This window comes from Aethina tumida, chromosome 3, assembly GCF_024364675.1.
Source record: "Aethina tumida isolate Nest 87 chromosome 3, icAetTumi1.1, whole genome shotgun sequence".
Lineage (NCBI taxonomy): Eukaryota > Metazoa > Arthropoda > Insecta > Coleoptera > Nitidulidae > Aethina > Aethina tumida.
Window position 1 is genome coordinate 26071021 of NC_065437.1, and position 17325 is coordinate 26088345.

At 29.4% G+C, this 17325-nt stretch overlaps 2 protein-coding genes across 2 annotated transcripts; both read left to right on the forward strand.

Moving 5' to 3' along the window:
- Window positions 1-943: 943 nt before the first annotated feature.
- On the forward strand, window positions 944-6585 carry LOC109594402 (cation-independent mannose-6-phosphate receptor). Its single transcript, XM_020009625.2, has 18 exons — window positions 944-1534; window positions 1590-1714; window positions 1771-1871; window positions 2309-2636; window positions 2692-2840; window positions 2905-3043; window positions 3100-3204; window positions 3830-3978; window positions 4031-4257; window positions 4307-4445; window positions 4497-4603; window positions 4712-4818; window positions 4871-5196; window positions 5251-5356; window positions 5407-5465; window positions 5625-5712; window positions 5822-5922; window positions 6438-6585. Exons 1-18 carry the CDS (start codon window positions 1419-1421, stop codon window positions 6450-6452), a joined length of 2487 nt encoding a protein of 828 aa, XP_019865184.2. The 5' UTR covers window positions 944-1418; the 3' UTR covers window positions 6453-6585.
- A 1078-nt stretch (window positions 6586-7663) lies between these two features.
- On the forward strand, window positions 7664-12663 carry LOC109594392 (tetratricopeptide repeat protein 7B). The gene is made up of 12 exons (XM_020009616.2): window positions 7664-8133; window positions 8186-8337; window positions 8388-8515; window positions 8567-8766; window positions 8850-9154; window positions 10060-10257; window positions 10324-10691; window positions 10744-11026; window positions 11082-11232; window positions 11287-11525; window positions 11580-11776; window positions 11867-12663. The coding sequence occupies exons 1-12, from the start codon at window positions 8007-8009 to the stop codon at window positions 11997-11999; spliced, it is 2481 nt and encodes an 826-aa protein (XP_019865175.1). The 5' UTR covers window positions 7664-8006; the 3' UTR covers window positions 12000-12663.
- Window positions 12664-17325: the final 4662 nt, after the last annotated feature.

Genomic DNA, 17325 nt, shown 5'->3' on the forward strand with positions numbered 1-17325 from the left:
AACATAGAAAACCTAAGAAGTACCAACCCAATGTTATAAACAAGAAACATTACTGGGCACGATCTCGGGATGCAGCGATGTTGCCATTTTGAAGGCGGTGTTGCCATTTCTTACAGACTACAGATATCTTTTTGTCCATCTGTCACTTTCTATTTAAAATTTATATTAAATGAGTATAGGTTAGGTTTTTCTGATATATATAAAAATAAAACAATTATATATTTTGTATAATTTTATTATATATTCCTGATAAAAACAAACGAATTAAAAAATATATGTATTATATATAAATATAATATAAATTTTATAATAATATAATATAATCATCATATCACTTCGACACTCATCCAAACTAAAACTGTAATATAATAAATATAACTAATGTAACTGCTGTAGAAGTAACTTTCTCTATTTTGCAATAACTAAGCAGGAAGCATGAAATGAATTAATACCAATGAATCTGTACTTCACATTCAATTAATGAAAATAAACGAACATATTGACTTTACGGTTTATAAAATAACAAACACAAACAATTAAATTATGTAAGTCGGTTATATAAAAAGTTTCTTACCAGAAATATATTTTCTTAAAGCAAAAACATCATCTGACCGTCTTCTATAACCTAAAATCTATCAAGTTATAGCGTCCATGACTCACTATTCTGAAATCTAGTAAATTAATTTCTCTAACTAAAGTCACTAGATATTCCCTGGTCATCCCGACAATTTTGGGGAATTTTTACTACCAATTTATAAAATGAAATATTATAAATCCCTAACGTATCCCGAGACAAAAAGGTCGTGCCTTTCCGGCGATTCCGAACGTCCATGATCGGCTGTTGCCCCTCCGTCCCTATTCGCTTGGCCCCCCCTGAGCATAAATGAACCACCAACTGTGGGGATAATAAAACTTTTTGCGTAGTTTTATCCGTCTACATGTGTCATTAAAATTAACAAAATAAAGTTTAATGCTAGATTATTTGAACAAATATAAGAAATATTTTGTTTTTCTTCACTCCGTGACAAAACAAAAAGAGGTGGATGAAGATGAATCATCTTTCTTTCCAAAGGTTTTTGATCACTGCTACCACTGTGCGTATATAGAATAATGTTAGAAATCGAGTCGGCAAATAAACATAACCTAAAGTTTTGTAAGAATCCCATGGGAAGCCCCTTTGTGTCTGTACAATCCCGGTTCGTTATATTCCCTAGATGCGAATCTTCCCATAGAAAAAGTTGATAAATAAAATGATTTGTTTCTGTAACTTTATTTTAAAGTAAAATAACGTGTTTCGGGTTAATTATACTGTGTTGTAATATTCTGGGAAATATATATCTAAGATAAGAAAAATTCTGATTCCAGAAAATCGTTTAACGGACTATGCGTTGTGAAATTGTTTACATATCAACGTCAAAATGGAAATTATTCAGTTATTATATTTTATTCTAATATTATTTGTAAAAAATTGTCAAATATTATCAACATCAAAATCTGTTATTGATAAATTTTGTAAAACAAATTCTTTTCCAAGGTAAGTAAAGCGTTGTTTCTTTTTTTAATTTTTACAACAGCTTTTTGTTTTGAAGAATTTGGAACTTTACAACACGAAAAGGAATAGTATATTTATCTCTTTGCCAAACAGAAAAGGCAGTTTGGCTTGTAGATTCCCATTATGGCAATAAGTATATTGCAGACAGCTTTAAAGTGTTATGTCAGTGAAATATTTGACAAAATGCATAGTAATTTTATTAATAAAAATTTTTACAGATGCAAAAAATAATACCTACGAATCTCAAGGAGCATATATCTGCAAAACAAATACACTATATTCAATAAAGATACATTTTTTCTGTGATTCAACAATTCAGGTTTGTGTCTTTATCATATGTAATAGTGTGTGGTCTATGAAAAGAAAATAATTTAATTGCACAATTTACTAACTGAACTTCTGTTACATGTATAATATATTACAATGCATTATTTGGTCATTAAAAAATTAATATTATTCATTTTTTAGTAATATTAATGTAATAAGTATAATTTTAGAATTTCGGTTTAACAGTATATAATTATAAATGACGATTTGTGCAGTACAATTCACACAGAAATCTTATCAAAATAAAACTCATTTATTGTGTATGATAGTATGTAGGTTGTATTTAATTTACTCCAAGACAATCACTTACCAAATATTTTTCTTTTATGAAGCAATTCAATTAATGTCTGTTTGAATACTGAAATACATACTTTCTATACTTTTTAATATTTCTCTCACAAAGTATACATCTGTTATCACTTTTTATAGGTTGAACCTCGGTTAACAGAGTACCTAAATGATGGGTGTGATATTAGTATTAATATGATGAATCCTAATTGTGTTCCTCCGTGTACGGCTAATGTAGCCGGTCACATAATCGATCTTAGAAGTTTGTCTAGAAACATTCTGGTGAGATCTAATAACAGTATTTATAACATGAGACTTTGCGGGGAAAATGATAAATGTGGATCGGGTATTAGTATTTGCAAGGTACAAAATTCCACAACAGTTTCCCTAGCAACGTCGGAATCCCTAAAAGCTATTTATACTGGAGATTTGTTGTATGTAAATGGACATTATGTTTCCGATAGTCGAGGTAAGTGCCATTAACGTTTGAACTTGATTTATGTATATTGCAATATATTTTATAGAAAAAACGCACGTCAAAGTAGAAATTATTTGTAATTGGAATGAAGAAATTTCTAATGCGAGATATATGGAGTCAAACGGTACCAGAAAAATGCAAATTTTTCAAGTAGAGTCGAAATATGGCTGCGTGAAACTTCCCCAAATTTGTGAGGTACTTCCAAACAATAAAATTGAACCTTGCTATATATATATAACGTTGTAATTATTAATTATAGTTAGATGACAAATCAGATAAATACAAGTATAACTTGAAAAAATTGTACTCTCAGGATGGTTGGAGGCTTGGAAATTCGTCGGTTGATATTGTTTTAAATGTGTGTGGACCTTTGAAGTCATCCACTGAAAAATGTCAGAGTAAGATGTTTTAGCTTTTAGTTTCATGAAATAGTACAATTTTGAAATTATTGCAGATGCCAAATCTCAAATATGTGATTTAACCAACGACGTCAACAGAGGAAGTATTTTTTCTCAGTTTGTATTAAATGATGATGAAGATATCACACTTACTATATCAGGTATTTTTGTATATATTCTATACTTATTTATATACAATTCAACTTCGATAACTCGGCATGAAAATAAATTATAAATATCAGTTTATTATATAAGTATTAGATAAATATTACAAAAGATACTGGTAAATATACACCTTATCAAAAATAACATTGAAACCTCTAAAATATGTAATACAATCAATATTATTATTATCATTATTATTATTATTATTAATAATAATAATTATAATAATAAGTAATATATTATGTAGTTTTTATTTTAATGCAAAGAAGTCAGTTGTTCGTGATTGGCGAAAGAATTTTTATTTTCGTTTTCAAAAAAAGCTACTATTAAACCATTCCAAAATATCTTTGTCAACATTTATAGGGGTTTAATTAAATAAATACCCTTAGTAAAATGTAGCTGATATAGAATTTAAGATGTTGTAATCAAGTAAATACCATAAAGTAAATTGTAAGAGTTTCAATCAATAATTGGTCTTAGAATTGTTGTTGACACAGAATGCCGTTCGGTATCATTGGAAAGAAAAATCTCGAGAAGTTTACTTGAGGCAGAAGAAGTTTGAGTTATCGAAGTTCGACTTATAGAAGTTCGTCTGTATAAAGTGTTTTTGATTTATAACAGGTGGAAGTATTTGCGATAAAATTAACAGAAACAAACATAGCACCAAAATACTATTTAAATGTTCAATGGATGAAAAAGGACCACAACTTCAGCGTTTTGAGCATTGTGAAACTTCCATTATATGGCGAACACCTAATGCATGCCCACAAGTATAGAAGTCCCAGTATTTATATTACTTAAAATTGATTTATTTTTATGCAGATACATAATTGTACAACAGAAAAACAGATTTCTGACTGCATGTATACATTGGATAGCAGGCAAATTGATTTTTCTCCGTTACGTGGCGACTATAAGATTTCAGATCCTAATAATAAAGTTGAATATTTCTTGAATATATGTGATCTAGTAAACAATGAAAATAATTTGTGTTTAAAAAAATCATATGCAATGGTTAAAAAATTAAATGAACCCAACATTAAGAGAAGGTATACTTTCATTGTTAGTTTTTTTCTATCTGAATAATGTCATTTCCAGAACGATTTCTATTGGGAGGTGGAAAAACACAAATCTTGTTGCAGAAAAAGATTATGCGATTGGAACTTTTTCTATTGGTGACTTTTGTTTAGTTGATGTGTCACAAACTAAAATAAGATTTATCTGTTCAAAAGATGAGGTGGTTTGTATATATTGTTATTAGAAGAGTCGTTATTGAATATTTTTACAGGATAATCCAATTCTTGTCAGTCATGATGAATGTACTTATGAATTTGCGTGGAAAACTTCTCTTGTATGTGCATCCAACTGCCTGGTCTCGTCAGATCTAAATGTAGAGTATGTTAGTTTTATAAATTTTTATTTTATTTTCTAAATGTATTAAAATCAAAGAAAGTCAAACTGAAATTTTTTTTTTAAATTATTCTCTCATTCTATTTATTTCAGATTTAACTTCGATTTTGTTAAATCTAATATAGTTCACATAAATAATGAGGATGGTTCGATATTAAAATTTAATATTTGCAATGATGTATATTCTTTATGTAAAAAAGGTAAGGTCCTTATTTAGAAGAAAATTTTGAGTTGGAATATTTAAAATTTTAGAGAATTGTAAAAATTATCCACTTACCCGACGTTACATCACAAAATCTGTGAATCCATATATTTTAATGTACCTTAAAAGGGATTGTACAGATGTAACTGATTTCAATAAGATTCGAATTACCCTGATATGCGACGAAACTGTTCTCCAATACAAATATGAAAAGGAAAATGTTATAGACTGCATATATACCCTCACACTAAGGTCCAATGAAATTTGTAAAAAAAATCAAGAGATTAAAAACACAACCGCAAATAATGTTAAATGTAACATTACTAGTAACTTCACAGGATACAAAATGGATATCAGTACTTTAAAACCAATTGGTGTAAGACTAAGTTGAATTATTACTATTCAGTTAATATGAAAATTATTTTTGCAGGCCCCCATGATGAGCTCATGCCCAAAAATTATATTGAACGTAACACATAAATTTGTACAGTTAAAATATCCGACAGATATTAATTGCAAATTACATGAAACAAAGCGTATGTATTAAACATTTTAATTGATAATAATAATAATGAAAACATTTTAGGTTCATTTGCTTACATTGTTATTGTTAATTGTTCCAACATGGATCAATCTTATTTAAAGGTAAAGCGGTTACAATAAACATTTAATTATCTATATAATTGAAAGATATTAGTTTGCTTGAAATTAAAACTCTTGCATTTGTACATAAATCAGTTTTCTTAATCTTTAGTGTTTGATTAATTAATCATATTACTTGTTTATTATGTTTTAAATAAACAGAAGAGCACCACTTGTGAAGAAATAACGGAAATCTCCAGCAGTGAGGCGTGCAAATTGTTTAAATCAGTTATTAGAAGTAGTCATGCAGGTAAATTTGAAATAACAGTTTTTAAGAACTTCCATAATATAATTTTCAAATAACTTTGAAAAACTTTTGAGATGGCTTTAACATTATTCTGTAATGTCTGTTCCTATAGGACTAATCACTGCGGTGGTCATAGCGATTGCACTTGCAATAGGAATTGCGTTCACATTATGGTATAGAAGGAAGCCTTCCCCGTGGCATTCATACATAAAAGTAAATACTAATTAATAGTAATAAATTGATATTTTAATTTTGTTGTGGTAAATAAAAGTAAGGGTAAAAATGGAGCAATTCTAAACGTAATTTTTTATTATAACTCATTAATGTTGTCATAAGTTTATTTAATTTCATTTGATTTTTGAAAATATTAATGTTTATTTTTCGTTTATTATTATAAGTTAAAGAGTAAGTACAATATTATAAAAATTATTCTTATTTTGCAGTTTTTATATTATTGTTTGATTTGCTTTTATTACCACTTCAATAGTCACTTGCATCTTAAAACGCCTCCGGTAGATTACTAGTCATCGTACAGGATGTTTTATTACTTTATTGGATGTAGTTTTATTCCATAAAAATATCAATAAAATTTTGTTGTTATCTTAAACTAATTTGAGACCACCCTAAAAGTATTGAAATTAAATTTTATGAATATGATGGTTTGCACTCTACTGGGTTCATTAATTGTCATTTCTTTTTGAATATTATTTAATATGTATTTTTTTTAGGATGGTGAATTATAAAACCTACTTAATGTTTGAAGAGTGAATACCTTTTTGTTTTGAATTCTTTTATACATCATTAATATAAAAATTATTAATTATTTTGTTTTATGAAATATTATGTTTCTGTTAATATTAATAAATGTGTTTTCCATTAAAAACTCTTATTTCGTAATCCTCCATCATTTTATGAAATATAAATTTAAATATATTAAATAAAATTATATGGAATTTAAATAATTTTGAATTGTACTAACGAATTGTGTACGTTGTTTGTGTTGATCGTTTCTATGGCAATATATTCGTAAAATATATCAATAAAAGCAAAATGTAGTCCAACAATAGTCTTGCTTTTCATAGTTTAGTTTAAAAAAAAATAACAATAATATAAACAACTTGCCTTTTTGTCAATAATCTGTTTAGGGTATGTAGAAAAAAATAAATATTTTACTTTATTTATTAATTAAATTTCAGAACACATCATTATGAAGAACTGATTATTTTATTAAACAAAAGTAGCTTAGTGCTTTTGAAGCTTTTATTGTTGCTCTTTGACAAAAGGTCTCTTCGTTCTTCAATACCCGACGATTGGTTTATCAAGAAAATGAAAGAAATCTTATTCTTTAACATGTTCTGGTCATGTTTTAAATTACATAAATTTATAATTGAATCTATTAAACATATACAAATTCATTCATAGAACTAAACTGCTATAAGTCTCTACACGTTCTTTCAAATTTATTTAATTAGCACGAGAAAATTGTATGCATATTTATACTATTTTAACTTAAATTTTAACACAGCACAACTATTGCTTTACATCTGTGTTATATAGGACAATTCCCGTTTATAATATATACAGATAATGTATATAGAACCCTTATTAAATCCGCCCATTAGTTATAAGAATTATGTAAATCGTAAAATATTAATTATTTTAGATATAGAAAATTATAAATAGATGTAAGCAAATTAGAGAATTGTCTACAATCTGTTGGTGTATAAAAGTACGTGATGATTTAATGATTTACTGCAATATATCATATTCAATATATTATAAAATATTATAAATAAAAGTGTTGTTGTGGAGTAAGTTAGTATTGTAATTTTATTATTCACAATATGTTTATTTAAGTATACGTAAATTTTGAGAAATTGTACAAAAATTTAAGCCTCTCATTTTCAGTCTAATAGAATTTTTCAAAAATGTTATCAAACCAAGAGTATCGGAACTATAAATTAGTCTAATTTTAATTTAATTTCAAACCATCGAACAGTCTGAGGTGACAATAATTTAACATAGATGAGCATTTAAATCATGGTCAGTATTCTTGGTGTACTCTGTACACCATTTTTATTCGACCTCTAAATATTCTGTGTTTATATGTACAGGGAGTGTGTGAATCACCGACTGTGCTTGATCTGGGCGGATTACTTCATTTGAAGTCTTGGGAATTATATATAATGGTAAATGTCAAAATTAGATGACATTACTAGGTTATGTGTAAATATTTAGAAAAATTAATTGGGCACATTTGTTAATATCTTATACGAACTTAACTATATTTTATTAAAATGACGGGCAGAGTGAAATCTGGGAATGCCAGAATTGAGGTAGAGATTGAAAGAAATAGAGAAGAAGGAAATTGGTCCAAGGTTATTGAATTGGCAGAGAATTTAAAGGAGAAACAACCTGAAATAGGTATTTTTGTGTATTTCCCAGTTAAGGCATTGCTGATTTAAATTATTTGTAGCATGTTTGAGTGATTTCTTAATAGGTGAAGGTAAATTAGAAAATTACTTAGAGGAATCACCACCGATTGAGGCAAATATAAAAAAAGCACTACATGGGCTAATAGATGCCAAAAGGTACCTAAACATGGCCATCACTGAGGCTGGAGTTAAAGTAAATTTAAATTAATGTTGTTAGTGCATATTCATGATGTGTATTTTTAGGCGGGGGTTGCCATGGATGCATATTTATTACTTGGAAAATTAAATTATGCCTGTGGCCTGTATTCAGAAGCTTTAAATAATTTTCAGAAAGCAGATTTACAAAACTTAACAGAGAAAAAATTGCCTCTGTATTACATATTCACTTTACTTAAATATATTTATTAATAGATAAATTTTAGGCGAAGCCTCAGAATTGTGGCAGAATCATATGCAATTAAGGGCTTAAGTTTGCAGAAGGAAAGCACAAGATCTAGTAAATTTAAAAAGGCAGAAAAAGATGAGGAACTTGCTAAGTGTTTTGATTTAGCCTCTGACCTTAGTTTGTTGTATATGCAAAAACTTGAAAAGGAATTGTCTACTGTCAACCCAACAGGTCCAGGTACAGGACAATTGTTATTGCTGAAATATTTAACATTTTAAAAACTTGCTATATATATTTTTCTACATGTCTGTTATTTTTAGGTACATATTCACCACAGCCCACTGCAGCTGTGACTAAATCCCTCGGCGTTATCTTGGAACAGGCACTTCAAGAAGCACCAGCTGTTTTGCTGCAACAGGGTAAACCTGATGGAGCCCTCGAGCGATATCGAGCCTCCTTGTGTGCTGTTGAGGCCCAGGGCGTTAATTCGGTGCGACTCAAATTCATGTGCCAAATGGCAGAGCTGCTGCTCCAGGGGCTGGTTGGGGAAAAGTACAAACCACCACTAAGCACTATGGCTCGTACTTCTATTTGGAAACCTAAGCACTACACTTCTTTAAATCAGGTAGTTTGTTTCAGAGTGATTTGACCGTTTTGTTGAATAAATTTATGGAATTTAGTAAACTGTATAAACAGAAATATGTAGAAAAGAAATTAACTACAATTTAATATATGTATAACTTGACTTGAACTACTTTTTTAATTTGTTTTGAACAAAATTTAATTCCCAGTTTCGGCGAACAACTTTCTTGTTTTCAATGGAACAACCTGTATATTTTTGGATTTTTAAATTCTACATGTATTGTAAATAAAATGGCTGTAAAAATTTCGACAGATTGATGGTCTAACTAAAATATCTGTATAACCGCTAATTAGAAAAGAAGTCCAAGTCCAATTATAATTGCTATAAAAATTTCATTTTTAATATCTTTTTCTGTTCTCCATAAACTTCTATTGAATAAGTTACCTCAATCACCCTCTATAGCTGTAATTATACTGTTTACATCCTTTACAGTTAAATTTACTTTATAATTGTTTATTTATTTTGGTGCTGCCTCCATTTTCAAGATTCTGTATGGTATTATGGACTTAACAAATATTTTTCTGCAACGATTGTCATCAGATAAAAAAACATGTACTAGAAGGGAATATCAGTATTTTTCTGAACAATTTATGGTATTTTATAGTAACCATGTCCAATCACACAATGTCCTTCAATAAATGTGAATAATAAAATTTCATATGATTCACATATTGAAATGACATGGAACCACTTTTAAAGCACAATCTAAAGTGGTGTTTAATAAATTAATTGTCTTTTGCACTGTGCACATTACACAGATTTCATGTGTTTAATTAAGCCATCAAAGGAATTATATATTGTAAAAAACTATTCAATAAGTCTATTTTTGTGTTATGTGTGTAAATATGTCATAGCTTTAATACACTGTTTAATACTGCCGTTTTTAGTTTATACCGCGTAACGATTGCGAGGAGACGATACTTTTGCTCCTTGTTGCTGAATCGATGGCTGTTCGTAACGCAGTTCTATCTCAATCACCTGAATTCAAGGAAGCTCGGGTAAGCGCATACCAGGATGCCACAGCCGTATACGATCTTCTTACAATCGCCACTGTAAGATGGGGACAAATATCTCTGCTTCAAGAGGTGTGTAAAGCCGATTTAGTCCAGCACTTATTTCGTGAATCTAAAATTGTTTATAAATTGTTACAGTCATTGGAAAGGTCCATGAAATTTTCATTCGAAGAACCGCACCTATGGAGGCAACACGCTCTCTCGTTACTTTCAATTGGAATGTATAATTACGCACTGTCAGTTCTCAGGGAAGTCATTCGACTCGAGCCAACGAATTCTAGTAACTGCCTGTTGGCCGCGAAATTGTGCTACGAACATTTGAACCTCGCTGAAGAAGGTACAAATTTCAGTATAGAAGCAAAAAATAAGGAAATGGTGACGCCGTCCGGCTTATTGGGAAGGTGTCACTTGTATATTGGTATTGGATATTATTTGCAATCTGAAGGTTGTCAACTGAAAAAGGAAAAGGAGGAGTTTCGTTTAAATGCACTGAATAATTTTCAGAGGTAGGTTCAATGTTTTATGGAAACCACTTACGATTATTGAAATAAATTTTAGCGCTGTCGAATTGGAGCCAAACGACCATTTGTGTAGATATTATTTGGGTTTACAACTAGCCATTAAAGGTGAAATTTCAAAAGCCCAACAACACGTCAGAATCGGTTTGGATTTACAACCCGAAAGTTTTTCAACGTTGCATTTATTTGTTTTAATATTAACTGCTGAGAGACAGCACAAACTTGCGCTGACTATTGTGGACAACGCTTTAGAAGAGTACCCAGATTGCCTTAATTTAATGTACTTAAAGGCACATTTAGAATTACATGAACAAGGCGGCGAGGTTAGTGTATTCCATCAAAGCCAAAACAAGATGAATTAACACTATTTTGTTTTAGAGAGCTCTTGTAACTGCCAAGCAAATGTTGGAACTGTGGAAAAACTTATATGAAGGCCAAACCATTTCGGACATGCCCGAGTGTGACCGAAAAAGCGACACTCGATCAGTCTTCCAATTATACACGTCTGAAATGTCGGATAAGGATTCCAGTAAGTAAACTTCAGATTCCTTCGCATAACATCTACAACATCAAACATTATTAGGTTCCCTTCAACTGCACAACACTCAGGTTACACGCGTGGAACAAGCTCTCAGTGAGGTGGCGAGTTCCATGAGTAGTTTTAGTCCAAGACCCGGACCGCAAAGGGCTTGGCTATTACAGGTGGAAGTTTGGTTGCTGCTTGCTGAACTTTACCTATCTATGGACCAACAGGCGGACGTACAACAATGTATTCAGGAAGCAACACAAATCTATCCACTCAGCCATCACATCATGCACATGGTATGGTTTGAAGAAATACTTGCCGTATTGTTTAAGGCAATTTATAATTTGTAGAAGGGATTACTACACATGCACAAACAGGAATGGCCTGAAGCGAAACTATGTTTCCAAAATGCTGTGGCAATTAATCCGCAGCACGTTAAGTCACTTCAACAATTGGGACTGGTGTATCATTACTTAGGTTTGCAGGGTCTAGCTGAAACGACACTAAGGGAAGCTGCCAAAATTGAACCTAAAAATCACATAACTTGGTATGAATCACAATTGTCTTCTAAATACGTCAAATAATTTAAATTTTCACTTATAATAATATAATTATATAATCTTTTAATTATTTACAGGTATAATTTAGGTAAAGTGTTAGAAGCTCTTGGTGAGTACGAAAAGGCTGCCAACGCGATGGCCACTGCTTTAATGGAGGAAAAGAATAATCCTATTCTTCCCTTTAATTCTGTTCCTTTATGTTTCGAATAAGCTAAAAAGTGCTAAAGATTTGGTTTGGAGGTGGATGGCAATGTATACAAATCTGGTGTTAGTAAACAAACTCATCTTTAGTCTTATAGATAACTGTGGTATTAGACAAATATGGTCAATGTTCATAACTCTTGTTATTTATTGTGTAAGTATTATTTATTGCATTACATTTTTTAAAATATACTAAGTTGTTGACTATTTAAGAGTACTTACTGTGTATATAATATTATATAATTGGTCAAACTATGTAGAATTAATACAAATAATATTTTTGATGTGCTACTACAATATCTTATGTTATAAGTTGTATAAATTAGTCTGAATGAATTGTTTTTTTATTTATAAGAGTAATACAATAAGAAATTTATTTTCCACTTTTCATAAACTGCAACATTCAAAACAGTAATGCTTTTGTTTTACATTCCAGAATTTTAGAGTAGTTTTTGTCTTCCATTCACGTTAATTCAAAATTACAAATAATATTTGTATTTAATTATTTCAGGCTGCATTTATTATACGATTTTTTATATTATGTTTCTTTTTGTACTAAACTCTTTTTACTAATTTGGTATGTAAATGTTGAAAATATAATTGTATAATTGACATAAAAATAAGACAAATTGTTACATATAAAATTGTTTTTAATAAAATATATCTAGATGAATATGTGTTTTTATTTTACAACAATTCTATTCATTCAAATACCACTTAAAAGTAATAAATGCAATAAAATGTAATCAATTATTAAAAATAGTAAACAATTCCTAATTTTTATATCACGAATATCACGTATATAAATTTCTTAATAAAAAATATCTTATCAGAATCTATAATTTTTATATTATTATGACGATTATTGTCGGCCATAATTCTATATAGTCCCATAATTTATCACAATGAAAAATAAACAATAAGATAGATCGTAAAATATGAATACTCATTATAAATTAATTTACTGAACTAATTAGTATATCCGACGTATTATTTTTAAAATTTACAGCTTAAAATTTAGTAAATTTATACATCTAAATTAAATAAAAGAAATAATTAATTTATTTCTGTTACATTTATAAATCCCAAACATTGAATTCGAATCTTCAAAATAACTACTGAAATTAAGACAAATGAATGACAAAATATTATTAATATTAAGCTTTGTTAATATATATGGAGCAAATAAAGGGAATTCAATAAATTTGTTCATCAATAAAACTTAATCATCTAAATGACAATTTTTAACTGATATAGTTTAAAATTTTGTATCATTCCATCATTAAAATTCCCCAGCCATTTTGACCCTGTGATAAGATAGAATGGTTTGATAACGTCAATAATAATAAATTAATGTAAATTGAACAAAACAAAATATGAAAATCTCGAGATAAAACCTCGCTCTTATTTAATATGTATATTACAGCCATTTAGCTCTAATATAATTTCAGAACGTGCGCAAATAAAAAGAATTGGTCTAGGATGATTTTAATTAATTAAATTGTATGGAGCGTGAAACATGCGAGCTATTTATATTTATTATCTTTACGTGGAAATTTGCAACGGCGGACACGAAATAGAGATATAAAGATAATAGAGATGTAAAGTAAAAATTTTTCACTGTTATTTCATACACTATATTTGAGACACAAATTTTTTATTACATGCATATACAGAATTCATGTCCACGTGTATTTGACGTCATAGTTTATGTCAATTAATTATTTAAAGGGAACTATTACGTGGTCATTATCACGCAGGAAAATGAAATCAAGTTAAAACACCACATCACATTTAAAGTCTAATATAAGCGACTCAATATTGGAACACATTAAACGTTCCCTCAAAGAAATCAATCTAATGCAAGACATCCTTAAATTTGTTTTCGTCCTCTTTTTTTACTTGTTCAGGAAAGTGTTAATTTATCTTTGGCCGATGTGACATCAAACCGAACCTTGACATTAGGTAATTAACTCTCAATTTTGCCGGGCAGAACGAAGCCATAGCCGTTTTATAAGACGCAGTGTGAGAGGTTTCACCGATACACCACTACTCGTCGTTCAATTCTCTTCCCCAGCCGCATACATTACGAGAATTACCCTCCCCCTTGCACCCCTAATTTCAGCCCCGTCGCGATTTCGACTTGAAATTTTCAACACTGCTGACCTAAATCCCGAACAATGGAAAGCGAGGAAAAATTGACCTACAATTTGATCAAAATTTTATTGTACAATCTGATATCTGTAGACATTTATTTATATAACATTACGTTTTGTTTAAACCTTCAAAGCGTTTCAAGTGTTATACTACATAAATTAAATATTGCAACAAATATTTTCGCTTAACTGATTACATAAAAAGGTACTATTATCCTACACGTGATTGTTTAACTTGACAACTAATCCATTAAAATTATCTCAGATGATCAATAGCTATTGATCATATCCATAAAAAAAATGTCAGATAAAATATTTATTTCGTAAATAATAATACCTAATGACGACAGTCAGATTAAATTATTATAATATTAAAATTATTTCTTGATAATGTATTTTTATGCTTTAAGTTCTTTATGCATTATCGTAAAATCTTGTTTTGTATTATATATACATTTTTTTCTGTAAAAAGCTTTATTTATTCTGCTTTAATGACAAACAATGGTCATATAAATAACATGATAACGCAAATACTTGTAATAATTTAAATTTTATTTTCCATTTTTAAGTATTTCATGCCATTTTGTTTAATCATCATACAGCCAATAAACAAAGTCTGTAACGTGGATTTATAGTGTGAAATTTTTAATATTTCAGAATTTTTCTCAATTTTAAAATAATAATAAGTTTATGACAATATGGTCTAATCTATTTTTGACTTATGAAAAAATTATCTAGTTAATTTACAAATTTAATTAAAAATATTTTATGTCTCACATAAAAAAAATCATATAAGGTTCACATTTAGAAATAAAATAATGATAAAACCGATATTGATTTAATGAAGTTGATTTGAAGTTTAATTGCAACTGACTAGTAGTATTAAAGATTAATTTTAATTTAATATGCAATTTAAAGTAATGAGACGTACTTTAAGTAATTGGATTTTTTTCAAAAGGAAATTTTTAAAACTAACTTATATTATAACATAAAAACAAGGATGTGGTAAATTTACGTTGTAACAACATATTGTAAACTGATTAGCATCTTTATTCTAAATATTTGCAAATCAGTATACACCTACATAAACAAAACATTAAAGTATAGTTAGTTGGTCTATATACAAAAAAATAACACTAAATTTAAAATTAAATATTGTGTGGATATTTTATAAAAAGGATTTAATTCAAAATTTCTCCAGTAATTAAACTGATTGCAAATGGTTAAGTATATTACCTCATTTCAGAACTAAATGATTATTTATTAAAAATTAAATTTGTAATAGTAGAATTGTATTAAATATTAATAAGAAATTAAACCAAAGGGAATTTTGTTCCCACACATAAAATGAAAAATACTCCATTTTTTTAAATATCGTGTAATTCTAACTCTATTTCCTATTAAAGCTTGTACCCTACGTTATCTGGTGAGCAATTAATGATCTTCCTAGCATAACCCGAGCAAGTTCTATGCAATTCAGATCAGGTTGAACACTTGTAAGGGCAGATACTCAATTTGTGGACTTTCTAAGCGGTTGAGGACAACTCTAGATCTGTGCAGTCTAGCGTTGTTGTCTAAAAATTTAAAATTTGGTCCAAATTCCATCGATAATGTTCAACGATGTTATCTGTTGCATAAATTTCACCGGTCATGCGACGGTTGTAGAGGTAGAGCTCCGTTCTACCTCCTAGAAAAATACCACCCCATACCATTATGGGCCCACCTTGATATGTGTGAACTTCCTGCATATAACGTGGATTTATTCTTTGACTTGGAGTTCTCCAGAGTCGAATTGACTTTCTAGCATTAAATACTTCAAATCTACTTTCATCTGTAAACATCACAGTATTCCACTTTTCATGCCACAATTCTCTTTCCTGATACCAGGCTAATCTCGCTACACGATGGGCAGGCTGAAGAAGTAGTCGACTTATGGGTCTCCTGCAAGGAAGTCTTGCATCATTTAACCGATTTAAAATTGTCCTTGGGCTTATAGGACGTCCAATAGCCAAAATCGGGTCTTGTCTGACATGTGTGCAGTTTCTTGGGTCTGTTAGTGCTCATCTGATTGATAATAATTAATATGACAAATCAAGATCTAAAGACGTTGTCGAAAGCTTAAGATGCTTTTGAAAAATGTTATTAACAAATATGAAACAGAAAATAGGAAAACGTCCTAAGAATTGGAAGAATCAGTAAACGAAATCGTTTTTTTTTCTTCTAGACAAATAAAGAATGAATTAATTATGACAAACAATATCAAAGTGTTTAGCAGAACAATTACATGTCGACTGAATGAACAAAACTTGGATTGGAAGGATGTATTTCGGTAAAGAAATAATTGGTATTAAATAAGAATATTGAAACAAGTCTAGGGTACCTTTTTTGACCATAGTATAGGACTATTACAGAAAAATATTGGTTACATGTTGATGAATATAACCATTTGTCAACAATTTACCATTTACATGGATATTTATGGATGATAATAATCCGAAGCTATTCCTCCAAAATTATTCAAAATTAATTATAAGAAGTTGAAGTACCTGATTGGCCAGGTTAAAGTCTGAAATTGGATGTTTCGATTAAAACACAGAAAACATGAGATTTTCAATGTGATGTCATGGAATTTAATATGAAACCACCGTTGTCGACATCTCGTTGAATCTGTGCCTCTCCATTTACAGGGGGTTATAACGAACAAAAGAAATCCAACAAAATATTAACAATTTTTTAAAATTATGTATAAATTATTTAAAAAATATATATATTTATTGTTTAAGATTTAATTTAAATAGAAATTATTTTAATTTGGGTAGAAAATGAATAATCGTAAAAAGAATATAGTGTCAATATTTTAAATGAAATATTTTGATTGCATTTAATTAGAGGTGCACATTTCTTTATTATTAATAAATAATAATATGTGCTACTTCTCTGGCCACCACTTTACATAACATAACTAAAGTATGAATGAAAAATTTGTCTTAATAATTAACACTTCTGGTAAGTCTCATCAACCCTTCCAAAGAAGGAGCCCCTTTGTTTGAGTTATAAACTCCGGTCGAAAAAGTTCGTATGCTAAACCCTTTGTAAGATGTGCCGTGACTGCTATTGATGCATCAAAAGCGACGGACACACCCCCTTTTGTAAGAAGGTAAATATAGCCGGGTCAACTA